This window comes from Halyomorpha halys, unplaced genomic scaffold (genome assembly GCF_000696795.3).
Source record: "Halyomorpha halys isolate HHAL.00 unplaced genomic scaffold, Hhal_1.1 Scaffold50.1, whole genome shotgun sequence".
In the NCBI taxonomy this organism is placed as follows: Eukaryota; Metazoa; Arthropoda; class Insecta; order Hemiptera; family Pentatomidae; genus Halyomorpha; species Halyomorpha halys.
Window position 1 is genome coordinate 259,716 of NW_027106849.1, and position 22,721 is coordinate 282,436.

A 22,721-nucleotide genomic window follows, 5' to 3' on the forward strand; every position below is an offset into this window, starting at 1 on the left:
ATATCCGCATATCTTGTGGATCCATCCGTATCTACACAGTAGACCTCGTCAAAGCAGCCAAAATCTCTTTCTTTTAGGAGCTTCATTAACTCGTATTTCACTCTATGATGTCGGCGTGTTATGAGGAGGGAGTTGTTGGGGCATTTCCCCAGCACATGTGCTGGTGTTTCCGGCTCTCTGTTGCATTTGCGACACATAAGACACATAAAAGCACTAATAACATTTACACTATTATGTACAATATTTACACTCTCGACATGAGAATCCCCGAGCCCACTCTATCCCCACGGAAGAGGGGTAGAGCAGGGCTCTTGGAGATCCCAGCGCAGTCCTCTCACCGCATCAATGGTAATGGGCCAGTGTTGAATATAGAGTATTTTTTTCGTTTCGTTTTCGGTAATTTTAAATTCTAAGAAATGTAAATAACTTTTCCAGCTCATGGTTTGTATTGAATATTATTAATTTAGGTAAATGATTTTTAATTTGTTATTCTACTTGGATAATTATATTACATATATGTCAATTTATTGAATCGACTTACTCTATTTGCTTGGGGATTGCTCAAAAAACAAATACATATATATTGTTAGATTATCTACATTATTAAGTAAATCACTCTTTGTGGCATATTTAACACCAGAAACAGCTATTCATATTTATAAAACAATCTCTGGCCACTGCTGATGTATGCCTGGGAGATCTGGGGAGCGGTATTCTTTACGAACTGGAAAAAAAATTACAATCTTTTCAAAATAAAGTCATAAGAATTGAAGTGGATGCTCCTTGGTTTGTTAGAAACAGCCAATTACATCGGGAATAACAAATAGAGACAATAAAGGATTACATTAAAAAAAGATTCTTGAAGTTCCACTCCCAGTTATCTACAGTTAAAGCAGTGACCTACAATTTGGGAAACCCAACCTCAACCCGAAGACTGAAGCTCAGGCTGCTGCAGGACATTCTGTTATAACTTCTATATTCATCAGTTCTGTTATTGTCACTCTAAAATGCTATTTTTTTCTCTACATCTGTTTCTTAAATTCAGTTTCTTTTTTTTTCCATTAAAAGTCAATTATTTATTTTGTTGAATCCATAACTCTCATTGTTTTTGATATTTAGTTTATTTTAATCTTTTATTAAGAATTATTATTTTAATCTATTTGTTTTATCTTTTTTATTTATTTATTTATAACGTTGTATATCCCCCCTATAAACAATTGTTAAGAAATGTGTACCTCTTAGATTAACCATGTAAGCTCCACCAGGCCGATCAGATATTAAATAAATAAGAACTCTTTGGGGCAACACAAATTTACTAGATAAGTATCAATGTTGGATGCGCAATGTTGCCTTCAGTTTTAATTAATAATGGCTTCCTTCTCCTTTAGCAACGACTTCCATCCACTACATCCACTACCTCCGGAAGAGACCTCAGGATCAGAAGGAGGGTAACATCATGGTGTCCTTGGACACTGGAGTCATCCAGCTCTGGTCTGCCCATCCTAAAGGTGCGCTAGTGGCGTCCTTCTACGCCATGCACAAGATGGACGACTACATCGTGAGGATAGAGACCGACAACAATGATGACTATCTATTTACGGGTATCCGCTGTTCATCATTTTATAACTATGATATGGGTGAAAGTGTTTTTTATACACATTTCTTGTTTGTTAATTATTAAGTAAATTAATTATTTGCCCTCATTTCTCGGCGATAAAAATATTAATGCTGTGTTACACCTTAGAAATTAGATGATTTTACTTTCACTTAGCTATATATAGAATATATAGTAAGGGGATGTATTGCGATCGTGTGAAATTTTGAATTTGAGTGTTATACGGAAATACACGTTTTGAGTCCAAATAATTCTTGCAAAATGTTCTGTTTCATATAAGCTATACTGCTCATAATAGAACGACTTTTTCGATAAAATCGAAGGTCCGATTGTAACACATCATAGAACCAATTTTTAAAATTTATTTTTCTAATTTTCTTAAAAACGACTCTAGCATTTTTTTAAAAATTTGGTATATCACTTTTTTATTGGAAAATATAAAACATTATTATTATTAGTATTAATATATCATTATTGTTAGTAGTAATAAACATTGAATGAATATAAAATAAGAATGAATTTTGTTATCAGTGGTTTGTCCATAGTAGATACTACTTTCACATACCTACCTATATATATTGAAATCCTTTATAATAATAAAATAGCTTTTATATGGGCCCAGTAAAACACAAGAAGGGTACAGGCTGAGATCTAACGAAGAGATCTACAAAAAAATCAAAGACCTGGAAACCGAGATGAGAATCAGAAGGCTGATGTTCTACGGGAACATGAAGAGGATGAAGGAGGAACGATTGAATAAAAAAGATCTTTAGCTACAAAAACATGGGAGGATACACGAGGCAAATGAGAGAGGAATTAAAGAGACTTAAAATTTCAGATACCGACTGTCTAGACAGTAATACGTATAGGAAAATATTGAAAAATCTCACCAATATTGGAAGAGGAAAAAAAAGGGATACGAAGAAAGAAAAGAAAGGCAGTCGAGGATCATGAAACTGTGATGGGAAGAAAGAAAATCATGTTCTATGGGAACATGAAGAGGATGAAGGAGGAAAGATTGAATAAGATCTTTTTTTTTTTTTTTTTTTTTTTTTTTTTTTTTTATATTGATAGATTTATTTATTGATAGATATTACAATCTGCCACACAGTTGTGGGCAATAGGTAATATTGATGAATGCTCTCATACATACTAAATTAAAAAAAATAAGTAAAAAAAAAATAAATAAAATAAAAAAAAAAAACTCTCTTAAAATATATACAAACAAAAGAATAGAAGAAGATCTTTAAAATAATTTTTAGCTACAAAAACAAAGACTCCCAAAGAAGTCCAACCATTGATATAGCTTTTATTTTTTTTTTTAATTAATTTTAAATATCTCTTTTGAAATGTACAATGTAATTTCATCTCATGGTGGTAAGTGAAAGTTTTCTGATGCACCTACCAAATGTTTAGAATTGTTAAAAGCGAATTTTAGTAATTACGAACGAACCATGTCAACATTTATTGATGATGTGACTATTAAATATTATTAATAAAATTTTCATGCATTATGTTATTTCCAGTAGTTTCACTTATGTCGACCGGAATTCATGCAAGAATGCCACAATTCTTTTTGTTTACACTTAAGCTTTCTTCGATAGACATACTAGAAAATTTTGAGTCTGATTGATATAACATTATCGAATAATGAAGAAATTTCAATTTCCCCTGATTTTTTATGACATAATAACATTCATGAATTTGGACACAATTTTTATTTAAGCCTTTAAACCTCAAACTCATAAACCACTACCCCTTTATCCTTCAGAGATGTTTAACCAGTGCTTAAAAAAAACATATCCAACTTCAGAATTTTTAAATTGTGTATCTTAAAAATTGGTTTATCGAAAAATTATATTTTCACCCATATAGTACCGATTATGTTTATATAGCGATCTCCTCAAGTTAATACTTGGTCTTGGCCTTTACAGGTAGTTCTGAAGGCTACCTCAAGCTGTGGTTGATGCAGAACTTCGCTACTAAAGAGAAAACAAACATCTCGGTGCCCAAGCTACGACTCCAGTTCGCCTTCTTGGCCAAGACCAAGTGGAACACGCGAGCGAAGCGAGGGGTATCAGGCCAGTCGCTGCCGCTGCTACTCAACTCCTACAGGGCCCACGGGATGGCCATCACTTCCATCATCTTCATCGACTTCTGTCGCCTGGTAATCACGTCGGTATCAAACTTGTTACATTTATCACGCACCATTTGATTATGGTGTGCACTCCTCAGTTAGCTCTTTCACCCGTAGTAACAAGTACTATAATACCCTGAATTTTGTATTACCATTAAAACGAACCTTCCCTAGCCTTGTAGTCAACGAGGTTTACGAAGGTAGATGGTTATAATTTAGTGTAAGGGCAAACTTAACTCAATACGCCCATAATTCTTCTTCAATCGCCATTCTTACTCATTCTTAGATCGCCAGCCTCCCCAACTTCTGCCTGATGTAATAACAACAATAATATAAATGGAAAATATCCAAAATAACAACAATGGACTTTCAAATCCGGTTTGATGCTGAAAGCCACATCTCCAAACCTTCCTCCATTAAACCAGCTTAAAATCTTCGGATGCAGATATTACGCAATCCTCCCATGTTTCGTTGGACTCCTTTGACACTTGTCCTTCACATTTCTGTAAAATTCTCTGGTACTGTATACAAGCACTGTCTCTACAACACCAAACTATTTTATAAGCAAATATTATATGATATTACTGATGTAAGGTATCATTCCAGGTCCGGTTGTGATAGATCTGTTAGATATTGGAGTATGTCGGGGCAGTTTCTGAACCAGTTGGGCAGTATCCTTCCGTGGACGACAATCGACCCCACGACGATTGTTCAGGCCAAGAAGCTCATCATCCCTCCAGATCTGAAGAGAGTCATGTCGTCCACGACGATGAAGGTAAGTTTTAATAGTCACTTCTCGATTTCTTGCATTTTAAAGTCACTTGATATTCTTTTACTGATTTCTTCTATTATTCCTTTTTCTCAGCTAACATCCAAATAGCAGGAGAGATAATTAATAAGACAGTTCTAACAATCAACACTGGTTGGAAACCACTGGTTTACTGAATATATTTTTAATATACTAAAAAGACTTTAACCCAACCACAGGACACTCACAATACACTTAATAAACATTTTTATAAAATTAATGCAACTTGTATTGGCTGCATGACGAGCCTTGTAGAGATCATGGCGGCACTCAGCGTACACTACAAAGAGCAGAGCGGAACTTTTACTGGGAGAAAATGAAAGTAGACATTGAAAAGTATGTAGAAAGATGTGAAGGTTGTGCCCGAAGGAGGCTGCTTCCTAAGGTGCCGATTATGCCTCCTTACCAAGCGCCTCGGCCTGGAGAACTGGTAGCGATGGATGAAACAGGGATCCTTCCCGAGAACGGTCAGGGGGAATAAATTTCTCATAACGTGTGTGGATCACTTCACGCGTTATGCTGAGGCTATCCCAGTGAAGGACACAACGACGGAAGAGGTCGCCAAAGTGTTTGTCGAAAATGTGGTTCTTAGGCATGGAGTTCCTGAGATGCTCTTGACAGACCGCGGCGTCAACTTTACCTAAAACTGGTTGAAAACAACTTGCCAGATGGTCGGAACAAATAAAATACAGACCACTGACTACCGTCCTTCCTCGAACGGAAGAGTGGAACGTTTTCACCGGACCCTCATGGAATCTGTATCTCACTACGTGAATAGTAAAGAAAACAATTGGGACCTCTACATATCTACAGCTTTGGCGGCATACAGTAGTTCCATCCACAGAGGGACAGGATACACACCTAACTTCCTTACCTATGGAAGGGAACTAACTTTACCCTTTGAGTGTGATTTACAGCCAAGAGCTAACATCGGTCATCGTGACTTCCTGGAAGCGTTAACTACACGACTTAACGAGGCATATCTGTCCTCCGCATTAGCCGAAGATGGGAAGAGCAGAACGCCAGGAGAATCAACCAAGGAAGGAGGCTCCGAGAATTGAAGGCTGGTGATCTAGTCTACATTAAAAATATCACCCCGTTAGGGAAATGCCGAAAATTCGCGATTCCATGGAATGGGCCCTTTCGAGTCATTGAGAGGTTAAGCCCTGTTAACTACAAAATTGAAAGAGCGCCAGGTTTGTGATGCACATCGATAGACTCAAGTTTTGCCCGCTAAATGTTAGCTGCGATAATGTTGACAGCACGATGGAAACAGAGGAGGGTTTTGAGTTCGATGACGTACCGGAGGATGAGTGGAGTGATTGTGAGGAATCTTATATATGCTTCTCAGCGGGAGAACGAGTCCAGCGAAGGCCAACCGTGAATCATAGGCGTTCTCCACCACCCCAGAGATGTGTATCAACCGACCGAGAGGAACATCCTAGCGGAGAGGACGAAGACCCTAGGAGTGAGCCGCATACGCCGAAGGAAGAGTGTTCTGTGTTCAGAACCGAACATTGCAGGAGAGGGTGGATGAAGATGCACCTAGGGAAGTGAGTACTGAACAAGTGGATGTCCCAGTTCTCCCGGAGCTGGCTCCTGTGAGGACTAGATGGGGTCGGAATGTACTAATATTACTAATATATAATATTACTATTATTAAAAATATTAATATTATAAAAAAATATTAATGCAATTATTAAAAAAAAATTTAGAAGGATGGTCAATAAAGGTACAAAAAATGACATCAAATTGCGCCAAAACTGAATTATGGCTTTACATTAGAGTATCTCTTAATATTTGTATTTCTTAGTTTATTGTGTTATCTTGTTATGCAGCATGTTTTTATTCTTATTTAAATACTCATTAGACTATATTTGTACATTTTGTATTTTTGTTATAAATTGTGTTACATTTATATTATCTTGCACATATATTTTCCTGCTACATACAAATATCGTTACGCTCTTCACCCTAGCACTTGCTAACATCCTTATCTTTCCCATCTTAAATCCTTACTTTTACATCTTCTAAGATTAATTTTATTATTCATCTTTCTATTTTATAATCCCACGTTATTCTTTTGTTTATTGACTTACCTACATTTATCGATTCGCTTGATCTCTTTGCACCATACTTACACCATATCAATTTTTGTGTTCTTTAATTTTACAATAATTGTTATTACTTCAATATGTTATTATTTCACTATACAATACTCCGTTGGTAGTTAGTTTGCTGCTTATTTAAATTTATATATTTTTTTAACATTATTTTTATATGTATATTCTTATAGAATCTTGTGACACCATTTTTGTATCTTGTTCTTATTTAGCCCTGCAAAGTGGGGAGAAATGTTGGTTAAAAATAAATATTTTTTTCTGATCGTTTTTATCTTCCTTCACGGCCATCATCCTCCAATTAATAATTATATCAAGAAATACAACAGAAAATTAATTTTTGTTTAAAAGTTTTTAACATAATAAAAAATAAAAACACGCAGTAAATGATATTGAATCAAAACCATATGTTAGCAGATTTATAATTTGGTTGATGTATCGCAAAATATAGATAATTTTACTATATCATTATATGAACTTATAGAAAAAAAAACGATATCGCAATGTGCCCGTGCTTTAGCGGAAAATGCGAACGTTTTCGGAACAAACTTATTGCTACGGGGGTTCTGTTGGTCTTATTGGGAATCATTGCCATTGTAGTTGTGTACAAGAAGAGCGACGGTGGTAAGTACTGTTCCAGGTGCTCACGAACGGCTACCGGCTGACCGAGGAAGGGGAAGTGGAGCTCGTGTCTTCGGAACTCAAAGCGACGGCCCACATCAAGCGGAGGACGACCGAACGGAAGCCCCACGGTCAGAACTTGGGGCCCCTCATAGCGAGGCATCTTAAGGTTCCGGAGATCTTCACCAAGCCAGCCGTCGCGCCACCTATTGGAGAGGAGGTAAGTAATCAGAAGGGATAGGATGTTGGACTTAATTGAAAATGTCAAATATGCACATGTATGTGTAATAATTTTAAAACAAATAGTGTAAGAAATAAGCAATGAATTCGATAAAATTATTTACGACTTTCAGGTATATATTTTAAAAACCGAACTGTTTATCAGGAAACAGTTGGAAATTTCATTTTCATTCATTATGTAGAAATGGAAGTATTGAGATCTTGAAAAATTTTGACTTTTCGATGGAAGTATATGTTTTTAGGGTCCCCTCCCGAAGACCAAACAACCATATTTCGCAAAATGATCTACGTATACAATACACAAATACATACTGTCCTAGATCAAAACCGAAAAGTCTGTGTGTAACGAAACTGAAGGCGGGTGTATGGTTGAAAATTTTTTTGATAAAATCGACTTTCCTAAAGAACTACTTTATATTATTTATTTTACACACTTTTTCAGTTTTCTCAAAAACGGCTCTAACGATATTGATTAAACTCAGTTTTTCAATGTAAAACTAATTGAAATAGTTAAACTGTGGTTAAATGCCGAATTATCGCAAATCTCTCTTAAAGGTACCTTTAATTTTATAAATTTGACATAATTAACTTATTTGGAGAAAAATAGAAAAAACAATTTATAGACTGGAAAATCGGAGGCAATCTAACGAGGTCAATCTCTTCCAATATCAATCATATGTGCACGACTTTACTATATTTTGTTAATATGTTCTAAAATATAATATCATCTATGATATTATTATTATATATGACAGGAAACAAAATGATATTCGTTATTCGCACCTCGAGAAACCCTAAAATATGACCTTTAATAATAATGGAAAAATAAAAAGTTGTCTGAAATTTTGGCCTTCCATGATGGTAATTGAAAACTGTGTTGTTTGCACTGCACCAGATTTTTTAAATTTACAAACAAATTTTTGCAAAACTTTTTGTCATATTGAACCTTAGTTAGACCAAGCTGAGAGCATGCAGCGATAATACAATGAAGAGAAAATCAAAACAATGTTCGAAAAAAGTACAAAGGTGACCAGTTATAAGGTGGAATTATGATAAAAAAAAAAACCAAAAAACAGTAAAATATAATCAAAATAGTATATCTGTGAGTATAATAAGTTTATTTTATTTCTAAAATTAAGAACTCAGAGCAAACGAGAACATAAAAAAATAAATAAATAAATAATGTAAACATGAAGAAATAGGAACAGGGTAGAAATAGTCGAAGGAAAATTATTTTGGTTTAATATACGTCGATAGGTAAGAAAAATACAGCAATTATCAACATCATGATTAACAGATTTAAGTTCTAGATTAATATGGATAGATTCTGAAAGAAGGCACTTTCTATAGTTGGGGGTTGGAACTGTCTTCAACTAGACAAAATCAGCTTATTTCAGGATCTCATATTAAGTCATTATTTCTTATTATATAATCATTCTTTTTTATTTGTTATAGGATTTATATTTATATATAAATAATCGACTGTATTATTTCAAATTTTGAAGAAGATGAAACAAAAATAGTTAACAACTAATTATTTACCGTCTTTCAGTGTGTTAATTTTTTTTTTACTCGTGCCTACTTTTTTTTAATTTTTACATATTATTACGTCTATTATTATTACTAAAATAGATAATGATAAGAATATTAAAAAAAAAATACGCAAACTATTTGGTTAATATGAATACTAATTTTAACTAAATAGTTTGCGTATTTTTTTTTATATTCTTATCATTATCTATTTTATGGTAATACTATTTTATTTATATATAATTTTCTTTTCATTTATTTTTACATAATTTTCACCCTACCTTAATTTACTTATTTGTAGCTTATGATCATACTATATCAAAATATTTTTAGTTGTTTTTGTATATTTTAAGCTTGATAAAGCTCTTCGAAGTGGGGCAAAACGTCGGAAAATAAATTAACTATTTTTGTTTCTTTTGACCGCACCCATGACTATCTTCTTCATAATTTCATTTATATTCTTACCTTATAATATAAGACATCACATGTTTAACATTTTTTTTTAATCACGCATGTATTAAAAATATAATTGTGTATTGCCTACTTATGTTTCTTGTTATTATAACATACAATAAAGCTTAGCGCAAAAGAAAAGACATTGTATATTATGCCAATATACAATGTCTTTTCAATACAATTCTGTCATTTTTGAACTTATTCCCTAACTCCATTTCTTTTAGTCTTGTTCTTACTTGCTAGTGGAGATATTACAACCATCATTTGTTTGTAATTTTCTCTTTTATCGACATTTATTTTTTCTCCTTGATATATTTACTCTTGGCTTATTTCAGTTTCTAGTATATTTATTTTTATTATTTTTGCGTCCACAATTTTATTCGATATTTATTCTTCCTACACTTAAGACCACAGCCTAAACAAATATAAAATTAATAGTGTTAATGTTTCAGTTGGACGTACTGAGCCATTTGCAACCATACAAAATGGAAAAAGTTAAAATGATGGAGGTTCCAGAATGTCTTCAGGCAAAAGTGTAAGATCTTAATTTGATGCCTATATAATATATGAATATTAAAATTATATTAATTAAAAAATTAATAATAAACAGTTTGTAGATAATAAGTATTTGATATAAATAATTTATTTACTGCTTGGCTAACATATGTAAACAATTTTTAATTTAAATAATTTATAACCTCTTTGTAATATTAAGGGCCCCAACCTCTGTAGGTGCAATTAGTATTGATTAGGTATTAAATGTTGAAGCAGTATATGATATAATTGATTTATAATTCTATAACACAAAACTTATTTTTTATACTTTAGTTGTATTAACAATAATATTATTAGTTAAATAAGTAGGCGTAACTGTAACGTAACCTAATTTTGATAAGCATAATTGCTGTGATTGTCTTATTAAAAAATATTTCTCATTTACGATTTTTTTTGTTTCAGAAAGGCATTATTTATGGATTCCTTAGAATATATGGGTGTTATGAAAAACAAAAAGACAACTGATAAGAAGTGGCGTACAGAACCTACCTTAGAGACTTTGAAAACAAAGATCAGACATGATATGATGAAGAAGAAAGTAGATATGTTAGTCGAGGAAGACCTACATCCCTACGATTTCGGATGCAGAGTACGAGGAGCTATGCGCCAAAACGAAAATGAATCCTCCATGGTCTTTTTGCCCAGTAAAAATCTTCAACCGAAATATTTCAATGATCCTAAAGGCAAGTTCCTATGGTCGCAGAAGAGATTCGAAACGGAGCGGGATCAAGAGTTCAAACGCGAACGGATGAAAGAGATGGCGGCTCTAATAAGAGATCACCACAGGAAGGAATCGGAACAATTTAGGATCAGGCAGGACATGGAGAGAGGCAGGCGGTACCTGGGCAACAACCTTTTGAACAGGAAGATGAGGATAGGCAGGATGAAGAGCACTGTGAGTAGGTTGAAGGCGTTGGAGAGTAAAATGGCGAAGATCACGGGAATGGACGAAAAATCAGAGGAAAAAAAGAAAACGCTGAAGGAGAAAATAGACAAGTTGCAAGATATAGCTCTTCATGATTTCACCATGGAGCACAAGAAAGCTGTGGGTGATCGTTTCTGGAAGCCTCTCTTCGGAAAGGAAGAGGATTAACTAACAAATTACGAAAAAGAATATAGCTTGTCTCAAAAATCACTCTTTGTGGCCCAACAATGTTCAAAATTTCATATTTCATATCCAGGATGAAGAATTGTGATATTTTGTAGGTTCCACGATTGTAAGCCCAGACCCTTGTATGGATGTACTATAATAAATTCCACGGCACGAGTGTGTTTTAATAACCAAGTGTATTTGTGTTTATAATAATATTATAGTTATCCGAATAATCTTTGAGCCCATTGTATTAATCCTTTCATTTCACCTTTATTTTTGGAAAGTAAAATTGTTATGCCTTTCATCCACTAGAAGCGTAAACGAGTGACATCAGACGACCACACTGCTCCTGGCGCCTTATTTTACTTTACCAGCCAAACCAGACGACGTTGGGCTGCAAGATTTTAACTTAAATTATTCAAAATCGCCCATGATAAACCGACTTGAATCTTTTAGTCAATTATTCTCGATAAGATATCAATAGTCGAACAGTGTTATCGAAGGACACTTTATGAAACGAGTTATATATATTAGTTTGTAGACAATAGTTGTACATAGTATGCCATCGACTTTCTTCCTTATCTCCTCACTCTGTATAATTAGTGGTTGAATTTCTATAACTAGAGAATTTATTATAGCTGGTTTGTTCAAACATTACTTTGACAGATAGGGTTTTAGTCTGAATCTTTATTGTAGTAGAAATACGTCTCGCAACTCAATAAAGTTATTATAAAATTTTTACTTAGGAAAATAAACTTTTATTTTAAAAATTGTTTTAAAGCTAAAAAAATATATATAAAATCTACTCATACATTATTTTTCCTTATGAACTTAAATTAAGAGGTTGTACCATCAAACATGAATGAAGTGTCCAGTTTCACTCGAGCTGTGTCCTACATGCGGGATGGCGGAAATCGTTTGGTTCTCTTCCAACAAACAAATACATCACTTCAAAAATTCCAGATTTGTGTCTGTCTGAATCTATCGATTTTTCTTCTTGGTTACAGTAGTTGAGTTTAGAAAAAAAAAAAAAGATCCTCTTATACGTCCAAATATAGGACAATCATATTTTAAGAAGTTCAATTACGAATTATGGTATAATCTGTTGAGTCAGAGCACATCATTTCTATTTATAAATGTTCAATACACACTTCTCCGTGTAGTGCAATAAAGTGTGATAAATATATCTGACATTTTTGTTGAATCATATTTATTTGCACATATAATATTACAAGAAGAGGTATAACGTGAGAGAGAAGATGGTTTGATGACTAACTGGTCCAAATCATTGGTCCCGGATACGAAACTGAATTATGATGAAGACCCAAGTAACAGCTGAAGACAGCATCTAAACAGAAATGAATACATAAATGTAGTTTATCAATAACAACAATAACCAACAACAAAAAAATACAGGCTTGGCTAACCTTAACTATTACCAATTTAAACAAAAAAAAAAACCCGGTGTGAGATTCAATTATACAATAGTATTATTTGTTTTAATTAACTATAAATACAATCTATAAAAATTGTTATATATAAGAATTTAGATACATAGGAAAATTGTTATAAAATAACAATAAGAAAAAAACTGTATAGATAGTCAAATTATTTTGAAATTTACAAAATAGAAAAAGAAAAAATACAAAACGAATATTTCTTCTTGACCTGAGAGTAAATTGAAATACTTAGAAAAATACTGAAATATTAAATTAACAGTTAATTACCAAGGAATCAACTAATCAAAAGTACAAAATTCAGTTAATGAGCTAGTTATGTGAATTTTTTCTTTTTTTTAAAGGAGATCCCTTACTGTTTCATCATTCAAGAGAAAGATAATGAGGTATGACATTTTGTCCAAGGTAACAGGTTAGGCACTTACTAAAACCAAAACATTTAATTCTGGAGTTAAACAAGTGAAGTAGCTTAAGTCGAGGTGGCTCTGAATAAGTGAAATACAGGTCCTGGTACCAGTTAGAGAGGTGAGATATTCTATATCAGAAAGTCGCGTCAATGAATGTTCTTAGTTTTGATAGCGGGTTTATGATGAACTGACAGGATGAGTTTTGCGTGAATTAGCCGTAAGCCCTAGCAGGATAGAAACGTCAGATAGAAGGGTACTAGTGTATGTTTGTGGAGGGGATGGCAAGCCCTACAGGAACTAGCAGTAGGTCTTTGCTAGAAGGTAACTCATCACGTGAGGAACTAGCTTACGGTCATGAAAGGGATGGCAAGTCCTAGAGACACTAGCTGTAGGTTCTTAAGAAAGGAAGAAAAGGTATGGGGTAAAGGGGGGTGACTTAAGTTTTGAGGTTAATTGGCTCATGGCCATCATCATGGTGTCCTCTAGCTCTGTGATAGTTGGCATCGTGGCAATACTGTCACATATTACGGGAGTGAAACTATTAATATGAAAATAATATATGTCACAACAGTCGCGACAGTACTACCTCACTCGTATAGCGTGGTATGTGATAGTTTCGCAACTGTCACGATAAAGTTCATTTACACGGTGACATTATAAAGGCACGACGCCAACTGTCATGTTTAACATATCATTTATCAGTATCGGTTTCAATATTGAAACTACCGTTGTTCAAAGCTCGTTTATTAGTGACCAAAATTTGTATTATAACTTTATTTAACTAACAAAAAAATACATTGGTGCTCGCCAACTGGTTGACAACCTATAAAAGATTGCACAGGTAAAATAGTCAGCCAAATTGTTTAGGACTTCTGCTGTAGAATACATAATGACGGATTTAACTCATTTTTTCAATAAATTTACCTAGTGGGTTCCTCCGCCATCGTTAAATATGTCAAAACAAAATTAAGGATTTGTCTTTTCAACATCGTTTTTCTGACAAGCTCATGGAAACAAAACAAATCTGCTATATTTCGAGTATTGCTAAAAACTATTTAAATAAGCTATTGTTACTAGGGTAACAAATTTCTAGGTTCGATGAATTAATGGATATATGTTTGATAAATATATTTGTGGATATCTTTTTTTTTCATTTAACTTACTCGGCAAAAAAGGGAATGATCCAAAGGTAAAAATCCGTTGGCAGTGAAGGAGACATGTGAGAGACCCCTTTCCAAGAACACGCTCATCATGTCCTGTTGAAAAAGCTTATTTTTACTGATTTTCAAATAAACGTATAGAGTAAATAGCAACAAATAATTTAAATTCTGTCATACATTTTTGGCGAGGTTCCCTGATTGGTCTTCCAAACATTTCGTGTACAGTTCCGAACGAAATTTCTCCATCTGGAATCATAAAGGTACTTTTCAAATGTTCTATAGTATATATTTAATAGTTTATTCTGTTTTTCGCAATGTTCGCACAGAAGGTAGTTAGATAAGTTTAACGGGTGATATAGAATAGATAGAATAAGATATATAGAATAAGGCATATTAGCTAAATAATAACAAAAGAAGCCTAAAATTTACAGCAGAGATGGGAATATATTTGAAATTTTGGGCTCCTGGAAGATATCAAAAAGAAACTTAGAGAACTTGTTGTTGACACTAAATGATCTTTAACGTAAAATCAAATACGTTAGTGTATATAGTAAAATATTTAATATATAGTATACATGTATTCTAAATATACTATTGTTCCTCTTAACTAAAATAAATTTGAATATATAAATAAAACTTTTCTTCTTAACGTCTATTTAATTTTATCTTGAATTTGATAATATCTAGTTGCGTCTAATTGCTTTCTCTGTGGAGGGGCTGTCCATAGAAAGTGATTGGCCGACCATGCCCTTTAATTATTATTGTTTATTAAATACAACAATTGGAGGACATTTTGCCGCTACAGAAGTATAATGAAACAACTGCAATTTTTTGTAAACATTATTGTCTCGGGCTTAAAATTATAATAATTAATCGATTGTAAAACGATATATTTGTTTTTACAAAATTCGCCCCTTCCTCACAATAACGACATAATGGTAAACTGTTTTTTAAAAGGAAAAGTGTGCTCTACTTTGTCTCGAACGATATCGACTCTGCAGCTGTTAATGACAATATTGAAACTTGTTTTTAGTGCAACAGCAACGTAAGTGATCACTCCTGTTATTTTTTCATTTGACATTATTTACATTGCAGGTACTTGTTGTTACCTGTCAGGCATCTGGATGTCCATTCTATATATAACACATAAATATCTTATTCAAGGTCACATACAGAACGAAGGAGATAGGGCGAAAACCTCATCAAAAGAGATTTTAAAAGGGCCAAAAAATCAGGACCTTAACATTCTTGATTAATATATTTCGGTAATTAAAAATGCCAAAAATAAGGATGAACCTATTAAAGTTAAAGAAATGAGTTATGAAGATTTCTTTGTTTTTAAGTTATTTTAGAGTAAAGATGGCCTTTTATGAAGAACACATGAGGAGACTTGTCTTGGCTTTTAACGTGTTTAAAATAAAATAAATTAGGTATGAAAAACAGATTGATATTTTTCAGGATAAAAAATAAGGAAGTATAGTGGAAAGAGATCGAATTAAAAAAAAGATAATCAAATGTTGAAGTAAGCCTTTTCTTCTCAGCTGCTCACAACAGAAAGATTTCTCACCTCATTTGTTGATTCCAGTTTTCCTATACTTTTTTGTTAATTTTTGTTCAAATAAACTTTATCATAACGCTTTCTTCGCATTTTTACTTGTTTTTCTTACTCGTATTATGATAGAAATGTAAAATTTGTGAGATATTCTCTGAAGGACAGTGAATTTACATGGTATTGCTTACTGTGATGCGAAGTGAGGAAGAAAAATAGATTACGGCAGTATTAAGACCAAAGCGCAGTTTCCCCAGAAAGACTACCGCTACAGAACCAAAGCTATAGACTGAGTGTCTGGCTAGCGGTCTATAATAATCCAAGAGACTACCCACTACTGTCCCTACCCACTCCTGTCCCTACCCACTCCAGCCATCTAGCCATATTCCCCTCCAAGGTAATTCTCCAAACATTTTCTGTAAGGGAGTAAAACGTCTGGATTTATTGTTTTTATTTTATTACATTTTAATGAATACAATAAATATTAAGGAGTATTTTTTAATGGAATCCTCATGTTCCTATTAAGCAATACATGTTCGTATTAAAAACTTAGTAAGTAAATTGAAATAAACAGTAAATTGTAGATCGTATATGAATTTTTAAAGTGCATTAGTGGGTTCAGAAATAGAAAGGGGCTGAGAAAACGATCTTCATAATTTTTTATTTACCACTTACAAATCTATTTTGGAGGTAAATTATAGCTTCCTTATTTACTAGAACAGGTGTAGAATAGTTCTTTTTTTCCCCAACGACTAGCAATCACGTTAGAGGTTGAAAATGGACCTGGTGTATGATTTACATATTTTCAGATAATGACCCGTATATAGCAGACATCATATCAAATGAAAATTTTCTAACAACAATATAAGCTTCCTAAGGGTTTCCAAATAAAAAATAATGTATATTCTTGATTTTCTTTTTAGGAAGTCTGGTAAGTCAATTTCAATAAAACATTTTGGAGGTTAAAAAACTTCCTGTTTGAATGTAATTTATTTTGAATTAACATATTGTTGCACAACGTTTCGGGACTAATTTTTCCCATATTCATGTACTTAAATAACCTAAAAACAATAATAATCCACTATAATAACAATTCTCATCCATGTATATTACAATTCATATAATTATATTCACGTCATAATCAGTCAAAAATTTGAATTTCATAAAGGAAGTCATGTCATATCTACATTGCTTGGAAAAAGAATTTCTTTACACTGTTTTCACTTTTTTATCATTCCTTATTGGTCCATTCTTCTCCTCTCTTTAGCACAACCATTGCTCTACATCTCTTTCTACATTTCATGTTGTAATTTTTTATATGGATCGACAGATATGGATTGGTAAATTTAGAAAAATATTTTAGAACTTAAAACTGTTTACCTGATACCTCACCAACTGAGCCGCATGCGCCACAGACCATATCCTATACACGGCAAATACAGTCTCAAAAGTAAATATCGGAATAAGATAGGAATACATTCCATACGATTGATGCTTGAGAAGAACTACTGAACCACAAAGAGACAAAGCTAACCTCCCCGTCGAAATGTGAAGTATACGAATGAAGTCTTTGCTGTACTCCTCAGTGAGTTCATTGAATGCCTCCTCTAATCTTCGCTCTATAGCAATCAACTCTAAAATGCCCTTGCTCGGATTCGAATCCGGATCATTACTGTAAAAGTGCAAACGCAATCTGATTTGCGACAACCTTGTTGTTATAGCATGGAGTGGTAGTAGCACCTGTGCCAAATGGATCAAAAAAATTATGTCTTTAACTAGGCTAAAGATGGGTTGAATATATATTTCTGCACTTTTCCATTCATATATTATAATAAATAACTTTGGTAAGGTTAGTCCTAGACCTAAGTACCAGCAGGCTGTATGCTTCGTTACATCTCCATCCTCCATTATTTCCTCAACGATGGCGATAAGTGGATGTTCGGGTCTCAAGTTTTTGACCGAGAAAAAAATCATCGCCGTCGATTCGGTGACCCTCACAAAAAGAACGATCAAATACTCGCACCAATCAATATTCGTGGCGATACTGCATTTCCAAGCAACACCAATACACAGAGCTGACGTGAAAAAGAACAGCAATACTTGTAACGCACCGGGTCTTTTCTTGAGATTGTATGGTGTTCCGAGATATTTTAGGAAACCGAAAATGTTGTGTCTCATGATGCGATCGCTACTGTTGACGCACACTCACTAAAAGTTATCTCATCGAGCTGATCATCCTTTGCTTATATTCAAAGCAATAATCTACTAGATTGAGGGCTGTAGTTTGTTCGATCGGTGAAAGTAATAAAGTGCTGTGTTTTATTATTTTGTTTGTAAATAAAACAGTAGATGGTAACACTATGGTACCGCTGGCAACAAAGAAACAGGCATGCTGATTTTTTGGGGGCAGTCGTATGGGGCGTCTATTAGTGAAAACATACACTCCTTGCCTTTCTGTATGAAACCCTCCCTCAATTCCACAACGTGCTTCCGGCCTCTACCTCCAGACAACCACTGCAGCCAAATCATCCACTTAGGATGTAGCAGAAAACAACTCTTCGCATAGTGTTCCAAGCAACTGACCAAATATCAATCTCTGGAAGACAAGGGACAAGAACGAATTACTAAAGGCCTCTTCCTTCTGTGGAAGTTTCTATCTAGTAGGCGCTACCTTAACCTTACTGTACCAGAGATAGATTCTTACAAGATAGTACGGGTTGCTGTGGTCATCGCAGCTGTGAGCACTTTCAACTTAGCTATATTAGTAAGGGAAAACATTAGGATCGTACATAATTTCTAATTTGAATTTTTGACAGAAATACACGTTTTTACAATATTGTTATGTCCGGGATGTCTAGCTATCGAATAAACAGTGGAGCAAGTATTTTTTGTTTGTATATGCTTCACAGACAAAATGAGTGGTGTTAACATTCACCAAAAGGACGGCGTAGAGAGGCTTAGAGGGTAAAAATTACACCCATAGATGATTAGGTACATAGGTCCGTACCTAATCATCTATGGGTACCTAATCGCGTCTTTTGAATATTTACACTGATACTTGTAAAAAAATCCACAAACAGACCATTTTGCAGAACTTGGTTTCTTAGACTCAGTGGACCTCAAAATATGTATTTCGGTCGAAAACTCGAATTCCAAAGTTATCAAAACCGTAAAACTTTCACCTACTGCAAATTCCACATATAGGTAAATGAAAATAAAAATATCCCTAAAATACAAACATTTAGATCAAAATTTCCAAGATTGCTAACTGTTAAAAACTTATGTTTTAATATGCAATAAACTGATTAGATAAAGCTATAATTTAACCTTTAATTATTACATTTTAACCTAAAATGTTTACCTGCGACTTCACCGACTGAGCAGCACCCACTATGGACCAGATCCTGCATAGGGGAGATATTAGTTCAAGAAGTATTACCGAGAAAATAAACATATTCCTTCCGTAAATATTTGTCAATAGAACGACCACTGAGCCAGACAGTAATATCGATATCCTCCCAGTTGAAATGAAAAGTATACGAATGAAGTCTTTGCCGTACTCCTCAGTCAGCTGATTGAATACCTCCTCTAATCTTCGTTCGATAGCAATCAACTCCATTATCTCCTTGCTATGGTTTAAGCCCGGATCATGACTGTAAGAATGCAAACGGGTCCTAATATCCGACAACCTGGATGTAAGGGCGTGTAGTGGTACTATCACCTGTGCTACTTGCATAAACAGTATCAGTTCTTTGAGTATGTTGAAGAGGGAAGGAATAACCCTTCTTGCAAATCTCCATTCAATGTGTATTAAAATCCCTAAATGTGGTAATGCTGTTCCTAAACTTAAATAGGGCCAAACTGTGTGCTTCGTTTTACCTTCATTTTCCACAATTTCTTCAACGATGGCGACAAGTGGGTGTCTAGGCCTCATGTTCTTGGCCGAAAACAAAATCATCATCGATGCCTCACTGAATCTCATCACAAACATGATGAAATAGATGTACCACTCTCCATCTTTGGCGAATCCGGGCCTTCTGTGTTTCCAAGCAGTCCAAACACTCAAAGCCGTCGTGAGAAAGAATATCAATATTTGGATCGCACTGGGTCTCCTCTTGAGATTGAATGGTGTTCCAAGATATTTTAGGAAACCGAAAATGTTATGACTCATATTGCGACCGTCACTGGCAATGTTCACTCCTAAAAAGCCATTTGGTCGAGCTGTTCTTCTTTTGTTTTCATTCAAAGCAATAATCTATTTGAGTGTCGGGATTATTAGTTTAGATCGATAGAAGTCCTAATGCGGTTGTTTACATCGTGACCTGTCCGTTTACTAGTCCAGATACCCCGATTGTATGCTTAGGTTTCTTTGAATCAGCGTGGAACAAGGGGGGGGGGAGGGTTGAATCATGAGATTTATTTTTCTGTTCCTGGGTTAGCATGCCTGCATTATATTTTATTTTATCAAATATTGTTCCCTGAAGGAGCAAACTATTGGTTATTGTGTTAATAGCTGATAATTATTTGATTAATATAAGATAAGACAGACCAATGGGTGCGTCCGAAATTTGGACTTTCTTAAGCGTGGTCAAGTGTTTCAGTTTCGTGAGCATGTGTGAATTTTTTTCTAATATACTACATATATTTTATTCCTGAGCACCGAAATATAGATTTTATAATTTAGGTGTTGACTTTCATCATTGCCATCCATCCCTTACAAGTTGGTGTCAGGTATGAGATGTCAAAGTATTTTGTTTTTCTCCCTTTCACTAACTGTTGATTTGTCTCTCATCTATGGAACAACAGCTTAAAGGATAAGTTAAGAAGCTGAAGAGACTGCTTGGGTTAGAAGGACAGAAGACTGTAGAGTTCAAACTAACAGCTCTCGAATCGTGATCAAACACTCCTCATCGGGACCACTTATAAATAAAAGAGATCCAGGATTGGTCATTGGAAGAAGGCTGGCAACGTAGAACTTTTACTAAAGTGTATTAACCGGATCGCGGACAGATTTGGGCGGTCTTATGGCGTATGAAAAGAAATGCTTATCTCAATGTTTTCAGGGCAAGGAGCAACGTTTTTACATTCATGGTCGTTTCGGAGGCTTGGAAGTGAAAGGTCAACAAAAATTTATTTCAATTAATTAAAAAAAATATGAGAGAATTAACAAAAAAAAGAGGAACTTTTTAGCGCTCTATTGAAATTAAAGTGAGACCTAAATAAAGATTGTCGTACGGATCATTGTGAGCAAGCAGGCTGATACTTTGAAGAATGATGGACAGAGAGAAGAAGCAAAGGGTGTGATGGAGGGGGTAGTTCTTGGGATGTTTCACATAAGCACAGAAACCTGGAGTAGACGATATCTGGGGAGCAACAGAGCTGTAAAGTTTGAATAGATAGTGAAGTATTCGGGATTTTCTTTTCTAGTTAGATTATATTATTTGTTTAAAATGCTGAGGTGAACTTAAGATTTTTAATTATAAACATATAAAATATAGAAAAAAAATTGTTGATAATTATTTGTTACAATTTAAGAATACATAGGATATGAGTGTGGGGTAAACCCGAAACGTTGTACAAGTACAGAATATAGAATAATGATACATATAAATGGAAGTTTTCTTCACCTCAGTGTTATAAAAAATTAAGATAATGAGGTATTTTGACACAAAATATAAAATTTCTATGTTACATTAAGCATATAAACTGATTGAATAAAGTTATTAATTAAATTTAAGCTGATTTACCTGATACCTCACCAATTGGGCAGCATGCACCACAGACCATATTCTATACATAGGAGACATTATCTCCAAAAAAAATTTCTTGATTAGATAAATATGTGTTTCAAACATATCTATCAATAGGATAGCTAGTGAGCCAGACAGCAACATCGTAATTCTCCCCGTTGAAATGTAAAGTATGCGAATAAAATCTTTGCCGTACTCCTCAGTCAATTGAATAAATGCCTCTTCTAATCTTTTCTCGATAACAATCAACTCCGAAATCCCTGGGCTTGGGTTCGATTCCCGATCATCGCCGTAAGAGTGCAAACGGCATCTGATCCGAGACACTCTGGATGTTATAGCGTGGAGTGGTACTAATACCTGTGCCAAGTGTATCAAGAAAATTAGTTCTTTCACCACGGCGAAGGTGAAGGGAATAGATATTCCTGACGTTCTCGATACATCATATATCATAAACATTAAGTTTGGAAGCGTCGCCCCTAGTCCTAAGTTGAACCAGACTGTGTGGTTCCTCTTATCTTCATCGTCCACTATTTCATCAAGGATGGCGATAAGTGGGTGTCCAGGCCTCAGGTTCCTCGCAGAGAATAAAACCATAGCAGTTGCTTCAGAGGATCTCATAAGAAAAATGATCAAATAAACGTACCAGTCTCCATCCCTCGCGAATGAGGGCTTGCTGTGTTTCCAAGCAGTCCAAACGCTCAAAGCCGTCGTGAGAAAGAATATCAATATTTGGATCGTACCGGGTCTCTTCTTGAGATTGTATGGTGTTCCAAGGTATTTTAGAAAACCAAAAATGTTTTGTCCCATGTTGCGACCGCCACTGTCAACGCTCACTCGTAAAAAGCCATTTCGAATTATTGGTCCTTCTTTGCTTACATTGAAAACAATAATCTACTTGAGTGAGGGAATCATCATCTTCGATCGATGGTAGTCGTAATATGGTGTATTCAGTGACGTTGTTACAGGATATTTCTCCCCCTCCCCCTTCCAGTAATTTGAAAATCTGAAAAAAAGATTATATCTGGAACCTACTTTAAACTGTGAAAATTCCGGTAAAACGCTACTCAAAGAGAGTATTATATTCAATATTTATTATAAACACTATTTCAAAAGGAACATTTTCCAGTTTTGGAAAAAAAAGCGAATTTCACGAAATAATCTCTGAGTTTCAATCAGAATTATTGGGGAAATTTTAGATCTTGCTATTCGGTTTCAACGTGATA

General features: G+C 34.4%; 1 protein-coding gene across 4 annotated transcripts in view; it reads left to right on the forward strand.

The window, feature by feature from the left end:
• The window catches only part of WDY (WD repeat-containing protein WDY), a 37,644-nt gene extending 26,281 nt beyond the window's left edge, over positions 1–11,363 (forward strand). For all 4 annotated transcript variants that reach the window (XM_014435814.2, XM_024360383.2, XM_014435824.3 and 1 more), the window contains 6 exons: positions 1,389–1,601; positions 3,550–3,790; positions 4,359–4,527; positions 7,321–7,521; positions 9,980–10,062; positions 10,485–11,363. In XM_014435814.2, coding sequence (XP_014291300.1) covers positions 1,389–1,601; positions 3,550–3,790; positions 4,359–4,527; positions 7,321–7,521; positions 9,980–10,062; positions 10,485–11,175 — 1,598 coding nt within the window. In that variant the 3' untranslated portion in view covers positions 11,176–11,363. The remainder of the gene's footprint in view (positions 1–1,388; positions 1,602–3,549; positions 3,791–4,358; positions 4,528–7,320; positions 7,522–9,979; positions 10,063–10,484) is intronic.
• Positions 11,364–22,721: the final 11,358 nt, after the last annotated feature.